The 16,934-nt window shown below is 46.4% G+C and overlaps 1 protein-coding gene across 1 annotated transcript in view; it reads left to right on the top strand.

Moving 5' to 3' along the window:
* DCDC2C (doublecortin domain containing 2C) overlaps nt 1-16,934 on the top strand; it is a gene marked incomplete at both ends in the record, with an annotated part of 118,232 nt that overhangs the window by 82,348 nt on the left and 18,950 nt on the right. Inside the window, one exon of the mRNA XM_081068860.1 lies at nt 3,603-3,774. Coding sequence (XP_080924986.1) covers nt 3,603-3,774 — 172 coding nt within the window. The remainder of the gene's footprint in view (nt 1-3,602; nt 3,775-16,934) is intronic.

Below are 16,934 nucleotides of genomic sequence, written 5' to 3'. Positions count from 1 at the left end.
TTTCCCCTTTTATCGGGTCCCATCTTACTACAGTGTGACCACACCTGCAATGACCCTATTTCTGAATAGGGTCACATTTTGAGATCCTGGGGGTCAGGACTTCCACAGATGATGTTTTGGAGGACTTGATTCAACCCCAACAAGTTCTGGTCACTTTGGAAAAAGATGTAAGCTGGATGTGTACATTTGGGACTCACCGAAATCCTGACGGTGAATGAAATGACCCAGAATGTGAAAGTAAAGTTAGAAGAGGACCCCAGAGGGCCACGCCGCTCCACGGTCTCGGGTCAGAGGCTGTCACAGGTGTTCCTCCTCCACGCGCCTCCACCACATCCTGGAGAGAGACACGAGAGCCAACATGCAGGGGGCGAGGACCAGCATTTCCGGCACACCTTGTCACGCCTGCCAGCCGCTGCCCTGACGTGGCCTGTGTCAGCGTGCTTGGTCACAAAGCCTCTGTGAAGTCCATGTTTTGACTTGACTTTTCTTAGAATATTCATCGAGGATGATAGCAATTGTAGGAAATGAAGAATCATTTCAGTTTTCCTGAATACAGATTCTACCACAGCAATAATTCCTCTTAGGGTTTTCAGAGTGATTGCATCAGGTTAGATGATGACTGTCAATGAATTTAGGGGCTGAGAGAACTATAGAGAATGACACTGAAAGTGATTGCTAAACTGTAGGAGAAGGTGTGGCAATGCAGGACTAAGGACCATGATGGTCAGAGTGAGAAACACGCTAGTGCTGTCATTTTCACCTAATGAGAAGCACATAAGGAAGGTGGACACTGAGCTTACAATCAGTGAGATCACACTGGAGTGATGCAGGTCCCGTCTCAGGGGGGACCTGTGATGGGAGTCACTTCTCAAAGGTGTGGGATTAATTGCTGACGTCTTGCTGTTCCTGGAACGTGCCGTGAATTTTCATATCTCTCCACCTTTGCTCCTGCCAGTCCCTCTATTTGGAAGATCTTTCCCCCTCTCTGACTGAGCAAAAGCCACATCCCGTGAAGGCTGACAGAGCCCATGTCCTCTGTGCTGGCACCTGTTTCAGGAGAATGTTGCTTGCACTCCAGAAGGGTCTGCATGGAGCCTGTCTGACAAGGAGCGTGTCTGGGTCCTGCTCCCCAACTTTATTTTGCGCCTCTTCTTCCCGCCCTGCTTGGGTGGACACGGGTAGAGCTGGGGTGAGGCATGTGTCCATTGCAATCAGTGCTTCTTCTTCCTGGGCCCCACGTTGCCTTGCACAAAGCAAGTGCCCCTAAGGTGGGTCCCACATGCACCCCGCCCCCGCCGCCATTCTCGTTATCTGTCAGAGTCATTAGGGCAGGAGGGGTCACCTGTTTCTGTAAACTCCGTGACTGGACGATTGGTAGCTGATTCTACTTTTGGAAGTGCTTCAGATTTCTTTTGTTTCTAGACTCAAATGAAGTATAATTGTGCAATAAATAAAGGAATGGCAAGAAATCCATGGAAATTCCTTCCTTTATAGTCAAGACAACCAGATAGCATGAGATGAATTGTTCCCATTTGGTGGGACGTAAACTCGACAACACAGTGGCAAGTTCATGGGGGTAACATTCACGGGGATGCATGTTATGCTTAGAGACAGACGATACTCTAGTTTGTTTTAGGGAAGGTTACAATCGTGGTCTCACAGCAGGACTTCACCTGTGGGATCTTACTATTTTTGAAGCATGTTGACTGTTAATTTTTTAAAAAACTCAATTGCAGATAATATCCTGGAAGGAGAGAGTATTTCTTCGTTAAGGGGTCCTAAGTGAGTAATGGGTGCGTGAAAGGAGGGCCATTACCTACAAGAGGTTCTAAGGTTATGTGTCTATTTCAGAACATAATATAAAAAAGGAATGTAGAAACACAAGGGCTATGCTAAGGCGACATTAATGAAAAATGTTTCAAACGCTTGGATTTTCGTCTTGTTTTGAAGCTTCATACCCTGTTTTCCTGTGAGGCAGAGCATGCCATCGCAAAGAAAACTCTTAAGGAGACTTCTTTCCTAAGGTACAAGTCAGTGTCGTATTTGGAAGAATGAAGACTTAGAGTTGGTAATCTACAGTTTAATAATGATTCGGATAGATTTTTGAATGGAAACTACATTTGCATGAAGTAACTCAGAAAATATTTCTCCTTTTCTTGTTGAAAGTAAGAAAGTGGGTTTTGGATTTTTTTTGAGCCGAAGAAAAAGCCTTGACTGAATGGAGACGGCGACAGGGACACGTCTCACCGGAACCGTCATGGAGAAGCTGGTGGGCCTGAGGCTGGAAACGGAGGAAATGGCGGAGCCGTGCAGGAAGTAGCACGTCTCGGTTGCTCATTGGACCACTCAGAGAACAACGTTACAACTTGGGGAGGAGAAAACCTGCTTTATGACCGGTTTTGTGTCAGTGGAAAGACACTGTGACAAGAGCCTGCCTGAGAGCCCCGCACTGCAAACCATGGTCGGTCAGGGACCACACGCTGGTGATTGGGCAATGTGACAAGCCCCATTCCTGGGGACGCCCCTCCAAACACTGCTGGCCAAGGAGCCTGCTGCTCCCTCCGCCCTGCTGCTCCAGCGGACACTGCCCACGGGAACGCGCGGCCCCGGAGCGGCACTTTCAGGGCTGCTGTGCTTGCCGTCTCCCTGGGGTTTTGTCTCTTCAAGGACGTCTTGCCGGCCTGGGTGCCCCACTGGAGATGAAAGCCTCAGAGGTCACTAGGTCCCCAGAAAACACTGACTTTTGTAGTAAAAGGGAGACGGGGGGAGACGTCCAGGCTGAACTTAGCGACGTGGTCTCTTTGGCTGAGTCGTCCTCATCAAAAGGTCAAGGAGAGACCCGGGAAGGTCTTCTGGAACATGCGTCCACTCCTACCTGTCGTGTCCTCTGAACTCGGCAGAGGCAGGACGTGTCAGGCTGGTGGTCAGGCTCTGTGCCGTCCTCCTGAAGACCTGGGTGTCGGCCCCAGGCTGCGTCCCCGACGTTTATTTTCCTGGGGTGACTGAGTGCGGTGATGACAGCTACTTAGAGCTGAAATAAGCCTGAATCGGGTGGCGGTCAGGCCCCCCAGCACATGAGTCCTCCAGCCCTCCACGCGGCTGATAGCTAGTGCAAGGCGTCTGGGACCGCAGTGGGGGCTCCTCCCCAGTGCTTACCTAGTCTTACTTGAGCGACAGCTGCTGTCACGGGGGCCTCACCACCTCCAATGCTCCAGCTGCTAAGTCCCAACCCCCTGTCGCTGCCACTGCTCTTGTAGAACAATCAGGAGTTAAAAGAAAGGTAATTACGCAAGTGAGCGCAAAGTAAGATAATCTGGGGCCCCAAACACCAGCATAAATGCTTGGGGATGCCTGGAGTTCATACTCCGTTTAATTAAAGCCTCTACACAGAAATCTGGAGAATCTGATGTAGCTCTACGGCCTTCAGCTGCCCATAAGCTAGCACAGTATACCGGGGGCACCTCACTAAACAAAGGCAAACCACCCACCATTGCTTTAACCACCCACCATTGCTTTAACCCTCAGGTAGGTTAAATCACTCACGTTCTGGAGCACCCCAGGACGTCTCCGCAGCCCCTGAACCAAGACCTGCCTCCTGGCAGTGCGGCCTCCGTGGTCCCTGCTGGCCCTGCCCTCTGCCGACGTGCAGGTCCTGCTGCCCCCGGGTGCCGAGCACTGGCCCCTCCTCCACGCTGGCGGTTTGGGAAGGTGGGAAAGACACGAGGACAGCCGTGAGCTGCGGATCACTCTGCCTAGAGGGCCAGACAATCCCAGGTGAGCAGCCAGGTAAGGACTCCTGGGTGGGAGGGAGGGCAGGTGTACAGCCCAGTGACCAGGAACCTGGCCCCTTATTTCACTTACTCCTTGTCACGTATGTCTTAGGAAAAAGCTTGTTAGGTGACTACTCAGTGGCATTCTACAAAGCAACCAGTTTGCAAATGTTCTGCTTGGGTTTTGGGGCAAAGGTCATATTTAAATGCTAATTGGGCTAGTGTGAGTGACTGCTGTTACTGAGGGGGTGTGCACACGCATGCACAGGGCGGCACCTTCAGTCAGAGAAGACATTTGAACTGATTAACGCTTTTAAACAAAGCAATAAAATAGTTTCCACGGTGTGCAAGCTTCTACAGGCAATCTTTTATCGCTGAAAAATTAACTTTGGCTTAGCCGGAAAAATCAAGCAAATAACAATAAACCCCTTCAGTTTATGACTTAGTGGGACCCCAGGGTAAGGGTACGTAGGGCGTGGCACCCTCATGCCCACTCTGTCTCTTGCCCCACTTGGCATTTGTATGATGCTGTGAAAATGTAACGTTTGGAGAACACATGAAAAAGTGTCCCTGTGGCAATCTAGGCCCTCGTGAAGCACGCCCAGTGTCGGGGGCGGGCCCCTTTCAGTGGACAGTCGTTACAGATGGTGCAATGGCCCCTGGGATGTGGGGCTCATAGAAGTTTGTTGAATGGATATTTGCATAAAAACCGCATGGCTGAACTGCAGCCCTGACTCTTCTGCTGAAAAGTGCTGTCCAGGAGCTGCTGTATGAAGCATGGAGCTTGTGTGTTACAGTGAGTAAGCAAAGTATGAACGGTGTGAGTCATTTCATTGTCTGTGACCTTGACAGTCCATGATATGTGGCTTTTCCATCTGACTTTCCTGCCAAGGGAAGCTGACACGGTGAAAGCTTGAGACAAAGCTTTTAGACACCCTGTCTGACTGTTCCCAGGACCAGTGAGAGAAGTCTGCTGTGTAAACAGCATAGCACTGCTTTCTCTTGACCTAGGAAATTGTGATCGTATCACACAAATGACTTGGGAATACCAGAAATTGTCATTTCAGTTCTTCTGGACACCATGTTTCTTAACTGTAAGACTATCCTTAAATATAGCTTCTGTAGCATCATTTCGAGCACTTCTTCCAGGTTGGAATCATTTAATGAAAAAGGAAAGTGCCGTCTCTCTGTGGATCAGACTTCCAGCCTGACGCCAGGACTTCCAGCCACCGTGTGCTTGGCTGATCAGAGCGGGACGTCTGGACCCATTGTTGTGATCTTTCTTTGCCGGCTCCTTTCAAAGTGAACTTTGCAAAGCCCGGCTGGGCTGTCGGTGTTGAGGTTAAGACTTCTTTTTAGACTCCTCCCGCCAGGGAACCCCAGATGTGTTCTGTCCATCAGAACTTGTCCGTAGGCTGCCTTCACAGAGCGCTGAGCCCCCAAAGCTGAAGTTGGTTTAATCTTCACGGAGTTTTAAGTCCTTTGATCACATCCATTGCTGCTGAAATTTAGGGTACAGCGTCATTGTTTCAGTGACGTTTTCAGTGCAGTAGCATCACAGTTTGCATTAGGCAGAGATAAACTGCACGAACTGACTGGCTTTCTCAGGAGGAAAGGAAGATAAATGACCCCCCAGAGGACTGGGGAGTGTGGTGCTTCTGTCCTGCCTGCAAGGCTGGCCTGGGAAGGGACAAAGCTGCTTTAATAACCTCCAGATAAGTAGACACATTCCTTACTGGCCACTGACAGCAGATACTAATTCAATTAGTGAAGAGAAAAAATAAGCCAATTCCAATTACCCAGAGATGGCATGGCGGAGCAGAGTGGGGCACAAAGGGAATTCAGTTTGCTCTGCCGTCAGTCCCCAGCACAGGTGCGGCACCACCCCTGTGACAGCACTGGACATGTGACTTAGGGACGGGTTTAGAGATTTAGCTTCACATTTCTGTATGGTTTGTAATGCAGTCCAAGTAAAACCAACGTTGTAGATGCAGGGAAAAGGCGTTTGTTCAAGCAAAAGAATCTGGCCCTGTTTAGAAACAGTGCGTGGATTTTATTTAAATGTCACGACTCCACAGCAGGACACTTCCCCAAGAGGGCATTGATGACCTGTTGCCTGCATGCATGAAACATGGCCAGTCCTATGTGACGTGTCACGAATGTAAGACTCCATTGGGTTTCCAAGACTTAGTAGGAAACAAAGAACGTAAAATAGCTTGTTGATAATTTTTATATTGATTTTATGCTTAAATGCTGTTTTGACACGTATTGGGTTAAATAAATTACATACATCATTAATGTCAATTTCACCTCTTTTAACTTTCCAAAATGTGGTCACTAGAACATTTAGCATTACATATGCAGCTTCCGAGGTATTTATAGTGACAGCACTGCTTTCTGGGTCTAACTGAGGCTTGAGGGTCACATGGCAGAGGCCTTTCCTCCTCCCTCCCTCCTTCCTTCCCTCCCTCTTCCCTTCCTCCCTCTCTCTTTACCTCCCTGGCTCCCTGGCTCCCTGTCTCCATTTCCTCTCTCTGACCTGGTTTCCTAGGATCTCTGCTGCTTAACCGTGCTGCGTTTACGCTGGCATTTACAGCTGAACTGGGCATATGTGCGATGAACTCAGTGATTAATAACACGTAGCCATTTGTCTGAAGCTTAGCAGAGAGCGTGGGCCCTGGGAGACTAGAGAAGACGGGTTTCCAGAAGGGTGTCCGGGCTGACTAAGAACCCCTTCTCTCCCACGCGATTTCTCTGTGAAGCTGAAATTACTCGGCAGAATGAAGTCACAAAGGTGACACATCCCGGTGTGATGGCTCAGGGAAAGAGGAAGGATGCTGAGAACCTTGAACTTTATCTTAAAAAAAACCCACAAATTTAAGTAGGGAAGATGAGTTTTATCTAAAAACCTTTATCATTTACAGTATCAAGGAAAACGCCAATATTGTAGCATTGGAACAGCTAATCAAAATCGTGATGACAGTTACGGAATTCTGTAGATTTTGAGGCAGAAAAGGAGGTGAGACGGGAAATTCGTGTTTCTAGACAGTCTTCTGGTAACATTCCTTCGTGGCCACTGCGGGATGGTGTCACAGGCTGTGTCGCGGGGGGAGCAGGCTCTTGCCTGCCGATGGGTGTCCTTTTGGGCAGAGTGGCCTTTTCACTTTCCTGAGCCTGGTGGCTTCATGGCTTCATCTGAAGAAACAGAAATGACGCTTACCTCCCCAGATGTTCTGGAGATGGAGGAACCTAACATGTTGAAAGCATCCCAGCTGGCAGCTCGGTGTCTGGCATGTGATGGTCCCTCAGGGTCCCCCGTTCTCTCTCCATCCACAGTCTTCCCCCTCCTCCTTTCCCCTCTCTGTCCCCTGCTTCCTGCCCTGCGTCCTCTGACTGACAGGGTCCTGCGTTATTTTTGTCCCTTCGTGGTGCCCAAAGCACTTTCCCCAGGGCGTGTTTGGGCTGTGAACTGCACTCTCCTCCCTACACAGGGCACGCTTCTTATGGGCTTGAAACAAACGTGGATTGGAGTTTCAACTCTACTCAATATGCTTTTTCCGTAATTGTCTGCATCATCTCTCAATTCACACAACCTTTATAAATACAGGCTTTATGATGAAAAACATAACTTTGAAAAATGAAGTCAACTAGTCAGTGATAATCTGGATAACCTCACATTGTTTACAAGTACACAGCAGGTTCCGTCACAGAATGTCCTCGTGCCTCAGGAAACAGAGATGTCCTATGAGGGTCCATACATCACCCGCACCACGTTGGGGCTGTTTGCACCTTGGCTGTGTCAAAATGTAACTCTTATGCCCCAGGGAGCAGCCACGTTCCCTGTGTAAGTCACTCTCAGAGAAGCTTTGTGTGTCTTCGGAAGGCGGCCATTGCCGAGCCCTCGCTGGGTGTGCGGTGGGTGGCCAGGGGTCCAGGAGGGAGGTCTCTGAAGTCGGGGTGCAGTGGGGCTGGCTGAGCTGGCTCGGGCTGCATGTGGGGCCACATGAAGTTAGCGTGGGTGTGATGACCCGGGAAGACGAGGAGAGGTTTGCAGCCTGGGGGAAAAGCAGGTTTCATGGCAGAGGAAGAGGTACGAAAATAAGACACGAGAAATGTGGACTCGGAGATGGGAAGTTAGTGCTTTTGTACCCACTAACACTGTGTTTCCCCCAAAATAAGACCTAGCTGGACAATCATCTCTACTTTGTCTTTTGGAGCAAAAATTAATACAAGACCTGTTTGTGACGAGTGTTGGAAATGGCAGGAGACCTGTGGGGTCTGAGCATTAAAAAGTTCCAAGTTTTAAGTTACCTGGAAGCAGCGACTGCTCCTTTTCTCTTCCCCAGCGGTCAATCTGTGCTGGCCGTGTTTGCAGGTCAGTCACAGCCAGGCTGATGTGGAGCAGGCTAGAGCGTCCTGGAGGGGGCTGGGGGTCGGGTGGGAGACAGGAGGGCAGGGGCAGGCGTGCAGAAAGGTCAGGAGGGGCTGTGAGCGTGGGCTGCGGGAGGACACAGCCCCTGGACGAGGTTGGGAGGGTCTGATTTTCTCAGTTAGTATGAAGAAGTAGGAAATTATGAAGAACAGGTAGGTGTCCTTGGATACACGCATGAACGGGAACTGCTCACATCAGAGTGGGGGGGGTCTCAGTGGGGGGGCGTGTAGAGGTCAGTGTCTCCGCGTAGACCCATGTGGACATGCAGGTGGGTGAACGGGCAGGAAGTGGGTCTAGGTGTAAAGAATGGACTGAGAAGGAGCGTGGAAGTTAACCAGAAATGCCAGGGAGGCTGACTGGTCACCAGCCTGGGGTGGGGGGCAGGGGACGGAGCGGGTAAGGCAAGAGTCAGAGGAAAGAATTAGCATTTGGGGCAGTCAGGCTGAGTGGATAGAATTTAATCAGTGTTGCTGTTTATAAACCTCAACATTTCCCAGCAGGGGTGTTGCTGAGTGTTCGTTCTCTGCGCTGGCATTGAGCCTGGTCTGTGGGAGAATTACCAAAGACATGGGGGCAGGGGCTGGAGGGGTGACAGAGGGAGACCCTCCTCACTGTCTGCCTTTCACAGACTGTCTGCTCTCTGAGTCCTCCTGGAGTCACGAGACCCCATGTCAGATTTCCTTGCTCATACACATTACAGAGGCTTTAAGCATTTCAAGGTCAAAATAAAGGTTGCTGGACCAACTGTAAACATTTTGCCCTGTAATTCAAGGTCAAAGGAAACAAACACTAGCAGAAAGAATTGCAACTGGACGGGGAGATGGACAGTGCTTACTGTGTCAGCTGACCTGCCTCGTTCTGTGTGTCCACATTTCTGAAGTGTATCCCATCTTTTATTTGGGGGTTGGATATTCTGGGATCTCCAAACCTGTGTTACAGTAGGACTGTGGCCGGAGAACTTCGGAACAGCATAAGAAAGAAGCAACCCGGGCCGGGAACGAGAATGTACTTTTCTTAGTACGATTTGCAGCCCTTTGCAACATTCCCTGTGTACACGGGGTGCTGAGTAATGTTGGCGGAAGTGAAATCGTAGTTAAACTTTGAGAACCTTGTGATGGTAAGACACACACACTAGATCTCTTTGAGTCCAACTTCTTCATATGCAGTTAGGGATCAGATGTGTGGTCACGTGATGCCATTCAAAATGGCACGAGGAAGGGAAGCTAGCCTATTTCCTGGGACACGTGGTGTGACGGTTGTAGTGACTTTTCACACCGTTTTATCTGAACAGCAATGGCCTTAGAAGAGGGACGACTGTGTACAAGTTTCTACCTCATCACACTGCAAAGTGCAGGCGTGAAGTGCCAGGCGGGCATCAGTAAGCAGGATTGATGGGGGGTGGGGGGATGAACGCGAGGTGAACGTGGGGAGCCAGAACATTCTCTCCCACCACAGACTTGCTATTTATTGTAAAAACCTAAGTCATAAAGCAAAACGCAAGTCTTAGCAACAGACTCCAGCTTTGAGCACGCCTGCTGTGAAAAAGCAACCCCGGGAATGACGCTTTCCTGTGCCCATTTCATAGTTCTGGGAATGTGGGACCCCAAAGAGCCTGCAAGAGGAATGTGCGCTCAGTGTGTGGTGACCTGGCCTGTCCGTGTGAGTGACCTACGCCTCCTGCCCTTCTGCAGCCCCTCTCCTCAGAGTAAATCGGCCCCATTACATTTTCCGAAATAGAAATGAGTTCTCATTCTTCTCACTCAATACCATGGCTATTTACAGATGGGGCTCATGCTTCAAGGGTCCTGACCCCCATGGCAGACTGTGTGACCTTTGACCCCTGCTGTCATTCCAATGTGAAGAACACTTGGAATTCAGGGCCAGTAAAGCAGTGATTTTGTAATCCTTAAAGAAAGCGTGGCTCCTTCTCTTTTCTTCCCTTTGTCCCTTTCCTTTGAGGCAGGATCACAGCTAGGACAGTGTGCTGTGCTTTCTAAATACTGTTCCTTTTTACCTCTGATATGAGCTGTATTTTTTTTTTTAACTCTTTCGATGGATACTCCATCTGCCAAAGGCATTTCTTAGGAGCATAAAGGTGCATCTGTGTCGTTTTAATTGTAAAACATGCTTTACCTCTTCGAATTGCTTTCCTGCTCAATCGATAGGGTGACCTTGGCCAGAAGGCTGGGAATATTTATTTCTTTGGGGTCTTTGTGGAGAATCCATCACTTTACTCAGCACTGTGAAACTCAGGATCATAATTTACTTTTAGGACATAAAGTCTGTTCCGAGCTTCAAGATTCATTGGGACAGTGGTTGCTAGCTCCTGATTTTATTAGCATTTCTAAATTGTAGCTGAAAGGAAAACTTAATCATAAGAAGCATTTTAACCTACTTTCTACCAATTATATTGGAATTGTGGTAGGGCCTGTAGGGTTAAGTGTTGAATCATGTTTTTCTTTGGTCTGATTTTTCTGCATATGTATATATTATATTATATTGGTAATTCCTTATTTGTGAACCAGAGAAAAATGTGGCTTTTTTTTCCCTTCCCCCTTTCTTAGACAGTTTTTCAGCCTGGTCAAGTGAATTAATGAGGGCCTGACCTCCATCAAGACCTGGTGTGTGTGCTCTCAAACGTAAAGACTGGCAAAAAACACACACAGGGTGACATCATAGGAATGGCGGCAGCGGGGTGCACTTTTTGAGTTCTCCAGATCTCATCACAAACGAGACATCTATAACCCATCAAAGGACTCTCTGCTCATCTCGCAGAACAGCTAAGAGACTCGTGCAAGGATTACTTGAAGGTGGGCAAATTGGGCAAGCAGGCGAAGAGGGAAGGGAGCGGAGTGGAGATGCGGCCAGCATCTGCGGAGGTGGAAACGTGGCCGGCATCCACAGCTGCAGAGACGCAGGGGATCCTAGGACAGAGAACACAAAAGCCAGGAGGTGGGCTCTTTCCCTGAGTCCCACAGCTGATCTCTCCCACTGAGGGGGCAGCATATCCAGCATTTGAGGCAATAACCTCAGCTGAGACCTCCAGTTGGGCCGTAGGCCACACAAAGGACACAAATTCCATACCTGGGCCCCCTCCACCGGCTCTTCCAATCCCCCGCCCTTCCAGAGACTTAAACTGGCTCCTGAACTGAGGAGTAGTGTCAGATTACAGAGGAGCCTTAGTGCTCAGGCTCTGGGAAGACGGCGTACAGCTCTGACCCAGGGAAGAGGCTGGGAAGAGTGTGATTTTGGCTGGGCTAGGAGAGAAGAGACTCCTCCACTCCCAGCCACCACCTTTTCTGGCCTGCAGGAAGAGTGTGACACGGCTGGGCTGGGAGAGAGAAGATTCCTCCATCCCCAGCCTCCACCCTTCCTGGCCTGCCTAGGGCGGGGCAATTACAACTGCAGAGGCACTCCCAGGGATCAGCAGTAAGCAGTAGACGCAGCTCCCGGCTTTCAGCAGCTCAGAAATCTCCCGCCCACCACACACACACACACACACACACACACACACACACACACACGCGGAAGAAGTGCCCTAAGACTCAGGAGAACAGACACAGGGCTGGTGGTGCTACTCTCAGTGCGCATATGTGCAGGCAAGAGCAGAAACTGCACTGACTTTGTAGAAACTACCATCCAGACCCCTCAGCCCCACGCATCTAAATCTGCAGTCCCAATGTCACTCTGGGCACCAGGTGACCGGCTCTGTCTGAACAATACACAGAGGACTCTTTGGTACAGCAGAAGACAACCTGGAGATTACTTGGTGGGCTGAAGCCAAGACTGTTGCTGGTTTTTGTTTTGTTTTGTTTTATTTTGTCTTTATATCTTTGATATCTTTGCCTGTTTTGAGTGGGGGTTGTTGGTTGTTTTTACATGTCAATGTATTTGATTTTTTCTTCGTTGTTGTTGTTGTGCTTGGTGATTTGCTTTGTTCTGAAATTGCCCTACCAGGGCCCAGCTTAAGAGGCACAAGATTCAACATACCCAAAGGCCAACTCCAGACCAAACCAGAGTACTACCAGGTTTGACCTACAAGTGACACACGCAGAGGGAATTCTCCACAGGCACAAGAGCCCATAGAGGCCAAACCACATTTAAGCGGTCAACCCTCACGCAGCAGAACACCCTGTGGTGGGCAGAGCCAAGTCTCACAACTAGTCAGCCTAGGAGTTAACCCCACCTACTCACAAGCAAAAAGGAATTAAAGATCTTCTTTAACAGGACAATATACACAACACAAGAGTCACCTTTGGAGCACACGCAGAGGAGAAGTACGAAGTAGTGCAAGTCAAATATAAAGGCCACATACTACATAAGATAACCCAGCAAGAACTAAGAACTCTAGGGGATCTACCTAACACATCGAAGCAAACACAGAGAGTCAGCCAGAATGGGGAGACAAAGAAACGTGTCCCAAATAAAAGAACAGAAGAAACCTCCACAACTGGAACCAAATGAAATAGAGGTAACTAACTTATCAGAGACAGAGTTCAGAACACTGATGATACGAATGTTTAAGGAGCTTAGAGAAGACATAAAGAAGGATGTAGAAATCTTAACGAACAACCAGCTAAAACTAAAGAACACAATTACCGAAATAAAGAACTCACTTGAAGGAATTAACAGCAGGTTAGATGAAGCAGAGGATCGAATCAGCGACTTAGAAGACAAGTTAGCAGAGATCACCCAAGCGGAACAACAGAAAGAAAAAAGAATAAAAAAAATGAAGATGGGGCTGACCCGGTGGCTCAGGCTGTTGGAGCTCCGTGCTCTTAACTCTGAAGGCTGCTGGTTTGATTCCCACATGGGCCAGTGGGCTCTCACCACAAGGTTGCCAGTTCAATTCCTCGAATCCCGCAAGGGATGGTGGGCAGCGCCCCCTGCAACAAAGATTGAACACAGCACCTTGAGCTGAGCTGCCTCCTGGATGGCTCAGTTTGTTGGAGCATGTCCTATCAACCACAAGGTTGCCAGTTCAATTCCTCAGTCCCGCAAGGGATGGTGGGCAGCGCCCCCTGCAACTAAAATTGAACACGGCTCCTTGAGCTGAGCTGCCGCTGAGCTCCCGGATGGCTCAGTTGGTTGGAATGCGTCCTCTCAACAACAAGTTTGCTGGTTCAGTTCATATCATGGGATATTGGGCTGCGCCCCCTGCAAGTAGAAAATGGCAACTGGACCTGGAGCTGAGCTGTGCCCTCCACAACTAAGACTCAAAGGACAACAACTTGAAGCTGAATGGCACCCTCCACAACTAAGATTGAAAGGACAACAACTTGACTTGGAAAAAGGCTTGGAAGTACACACTGTTCCCCAATAAAGTCCTGTTCCCCTTCCCCAATAAAAAAGAAAATAAAAATAAAGAATTAAAAAAACCCAAAAAACAATGAAGTTGGTTTAAGAGACCTCTGGGATAACATCAAGTGCAGCAACATGCGCATCATAGGAATACCAGAAGGTGAAGAGAGGAAGCAAGGGATTGAGAACATATTTGAAGTAATAATGTCCGAAAACTTCCCTAACCTGATGAAGGAAACCAACATACAAGCCCAGGAAGTGCCGAGAGTTCCAACCAGGATAAACCCAAACAGGTCCACACCAAGACACATTATAGTTAAAATGGCAAAGGTTAAAGACAAAGAAAGAATCCTAAAAGCAGCAAGAGAAAGACAGAGGGTTACATACAAGGGAACTCCCATAAGACTATCAAATGACTTTTCTACAGAAACATTGAAGGCCAGGAGGGAGTGGCAGGAAATACTCAAAGTGATGGAAAACAAAGGCCTACAACCTAGATTGCTTTATCCAGCAAGGCTATCATTTAAAGTTGGTGGAGAGATAAAGAGCTTCCTGGAAAAGAATAAGCTAAAGAAATTTATTACCACCAAGCCAGCATTGCAAGAAATACTAAAAGGACTTCTGTAAATAGAAGAAAGATGAAAACAATCTAACTACAAATTTAAAAATGGCAATAACTATGTATGTATCAATCATCACTTTAAATGTAAACGGATTAAATGCTCCAATCAAGAGACATAGGGTGGCTGAGTGGATAAGAAAGCAAGACCCTTGTATATGCTGTATACAAGAGACTCACCTCAGATCAAAAGACACACACAGGCTGAAAGTGAAGGGTTGGAGTAAGATATTTCATGCAAATGGAAATGAGAAAAAAGCTGGAGTTGCAATACTTATGTCCGACAAAATAGACTTTAAAATGAAGAACATATTAAAAGACAAAGATGGGCACTATATAATAATAAAGGGATCAATCTGACAAGAGGACATAACCCTAGTAAACATCTATGCACCCAACACAGGAGCACCTAAATATATAAAACAGATATTGACTGACATAAAGACAGAGATCAACAGTAACCCTATGATAGTAGGGGACTTCAACCCACCTGACAACAAGGGACAAGTCTTCCAGACAGTAAATCAATATGGAAACAACAGCCTTAAATGATACATTGGACCATTTGGATTTAATCGATATTTTCAGAGCATTTCACCCCAAAGCTGCAGAATACACGTTCTTCTTAAGCGCACATGGAACATTTTCCAAGATAGACCATATGTTAGGCCATAAAACAAGTCTTGATAAATTTAAGAAAATTGAAATCATACCAGTTTTCTTCTCTGAGCACATTGCTTGAAATTAGAAATGAACTACAGGAAAAAACCTGGAAGATACACCAATTCATGGAGGCTGAATAACATGTTACTAAATAATGAATGGGTCAAGCAGGAGATCAAGGAAGAAATCAAAAGATATCTTGAGACAAACTAAAATGAAAACATGACAACCCCAAATCTATGGGATGCCACGAAAGCAGTCCTAAGAGGGAAATTCATAGCATTGCAGGCCTACCTAAAGAAACAAGAAACATCACTAATCAACAGTTTATTTTCACACTTAAGGGATCTGGAAAAAGAACAGCAAAATAAGCCCAAAAGGAGTACAAGGAAGGAGATAATAAAGATCAGAGCAGAAATAAATGAAATAGAAACCAGAAAAACAATACAAAAGATCAATGAATCCAAGCATTGGTTCTTAGAGAAGATAAACAAAATTGACAAATCTTTAGCCAGATTCATTAAAAAAAAGAAAGAGGACCCAAATTAATAAAATCAGAAATGAAAGAGGAGAAGTGACAACTGATACCACAGAAATACAAAAAATTTTAAGAAATTACTATGAGCAACTATATGCCAACAAATTTGACAATCTGGAAGAAATGGACAAATTTCTAGAGGCGTACAACCTTCCAAGGCTAACTCAAGAAGAAACAGAAAACCTGAATAGACTGATTACCATCAGGGAAATTGAATCAGTAATCAACAATCTCCCAACAAACAGAAGCCCTGGACCAGATGGCTTTACAGGTGAATTTTACAAAACGTTCAAAAAAGAATTATCACCTATTCTCCTCAAGCTCTTCCAAAAAATCCAGAAGGAGGGAAGACTCCCAAACACTTTTTATAAAGCCACTATCACCCTGATCCCAAAACCAGACAAAGACACCACAAAAAAGAAAACTACAATAGATGCAAAAATCCTCAACAAAATATTAGAGAACAGAATTCAGCAATACATTAAAAAGATTATACTCCATGATCAAGTGGGATTCAACCCTGGTATGCAAGGATGGTTCAACATCCGCAAATCAATTAATGTGATACACCACATTAACAAAATGAAAAATAAAAATCACACGATCATATCAATAGATGCAGAAAAAGCATTTGATAAAATCCAGCAGCCATTTATAAAAACCCTTAAGAAAGTGGGAATAGAGGGATCATATCTCAACATAATAAAGGCCATGTATGATAAACCCACAGCTAACATCATACTCAATGGGGAAAAGCTAAAACCATTCCCCTTAAGATCAGGAATAACGCAAGGGTGACCACTTTCTCCACTTCTATTCAACATAGTGCTGGAAGTTCTAGCCACAGCAATCAGACAAGAAAAGAAATAAAAGGCATCCAAATTGGTAAGGAGGAAGTAAAATTATCATTATATGCAGATGATATGATACTATATATAGAGAACCTTAAAGACTCCACCAAGAAACTATTAGAGCTGATAGATGAATTTAGTAAAGTAGCAGGATACAAAATTAATATTCAGAAATCAGTTGCATTTGTATATACCAATAATAAGACATCAGAAGGAGAAATTAAAAAAAAAATCCCATTTTCAATTGGTCCAAAGACTATAAAATACCTGGGAATAAATTTAACCAAAGAAGTAAAAGATCTGTACTCAGAAAATTATAAGACACTGAAGAAAGAAATGAAAGAAGATACAAATAGATGGAAACACATACCATGTTCATGGATAGGAAGAATTAATATAGTTAAAATGTCCATGCTGCCTAAGGCAATATACATACATATTCAACGCAATTCCTATCAAACTACCAACGACGTTTTTCACAGAAATAGAATATATAATCCTAAAATTTATATGGGACCTAAAAGACCCTGGATTGCCTCAGCAATCTTGAGAAATAAGAACAAAGTTGGAGGTATAACAATACCTGACATCAAATTATACTACAAGGCTACAGTAATCAAAACAGCATGGTACTGGCATAAAAACAGACACATAGATCAATGGAACAGAATAGAGAGTCCAGAAATAAATCCATGCCTATTTGGCCATTTAATCTATGACAATGGAAGCAAGAATGTATGGTGGGGTAAAGACAGTCTAT

Source organism: Rhinolophus hipposideros (assembly GCF_964194185.1).
Source record: "Rhinolophus hipposideros genome assembly, chromosome: 12".
Classification (NCBI taxonomy): domain Eukaryota; kingdom Metazoa; phylum Chordata; class Mammalia; order Chiroptera; family Rhinolophidae; genus Rhinolophus; species Rhinolophus hipposideros.
The sequence above is the reverse complement of the archived record's forward strand: the minus strand, read 5'-3'. Positions and strand labels throughout refer to the sequence as shown.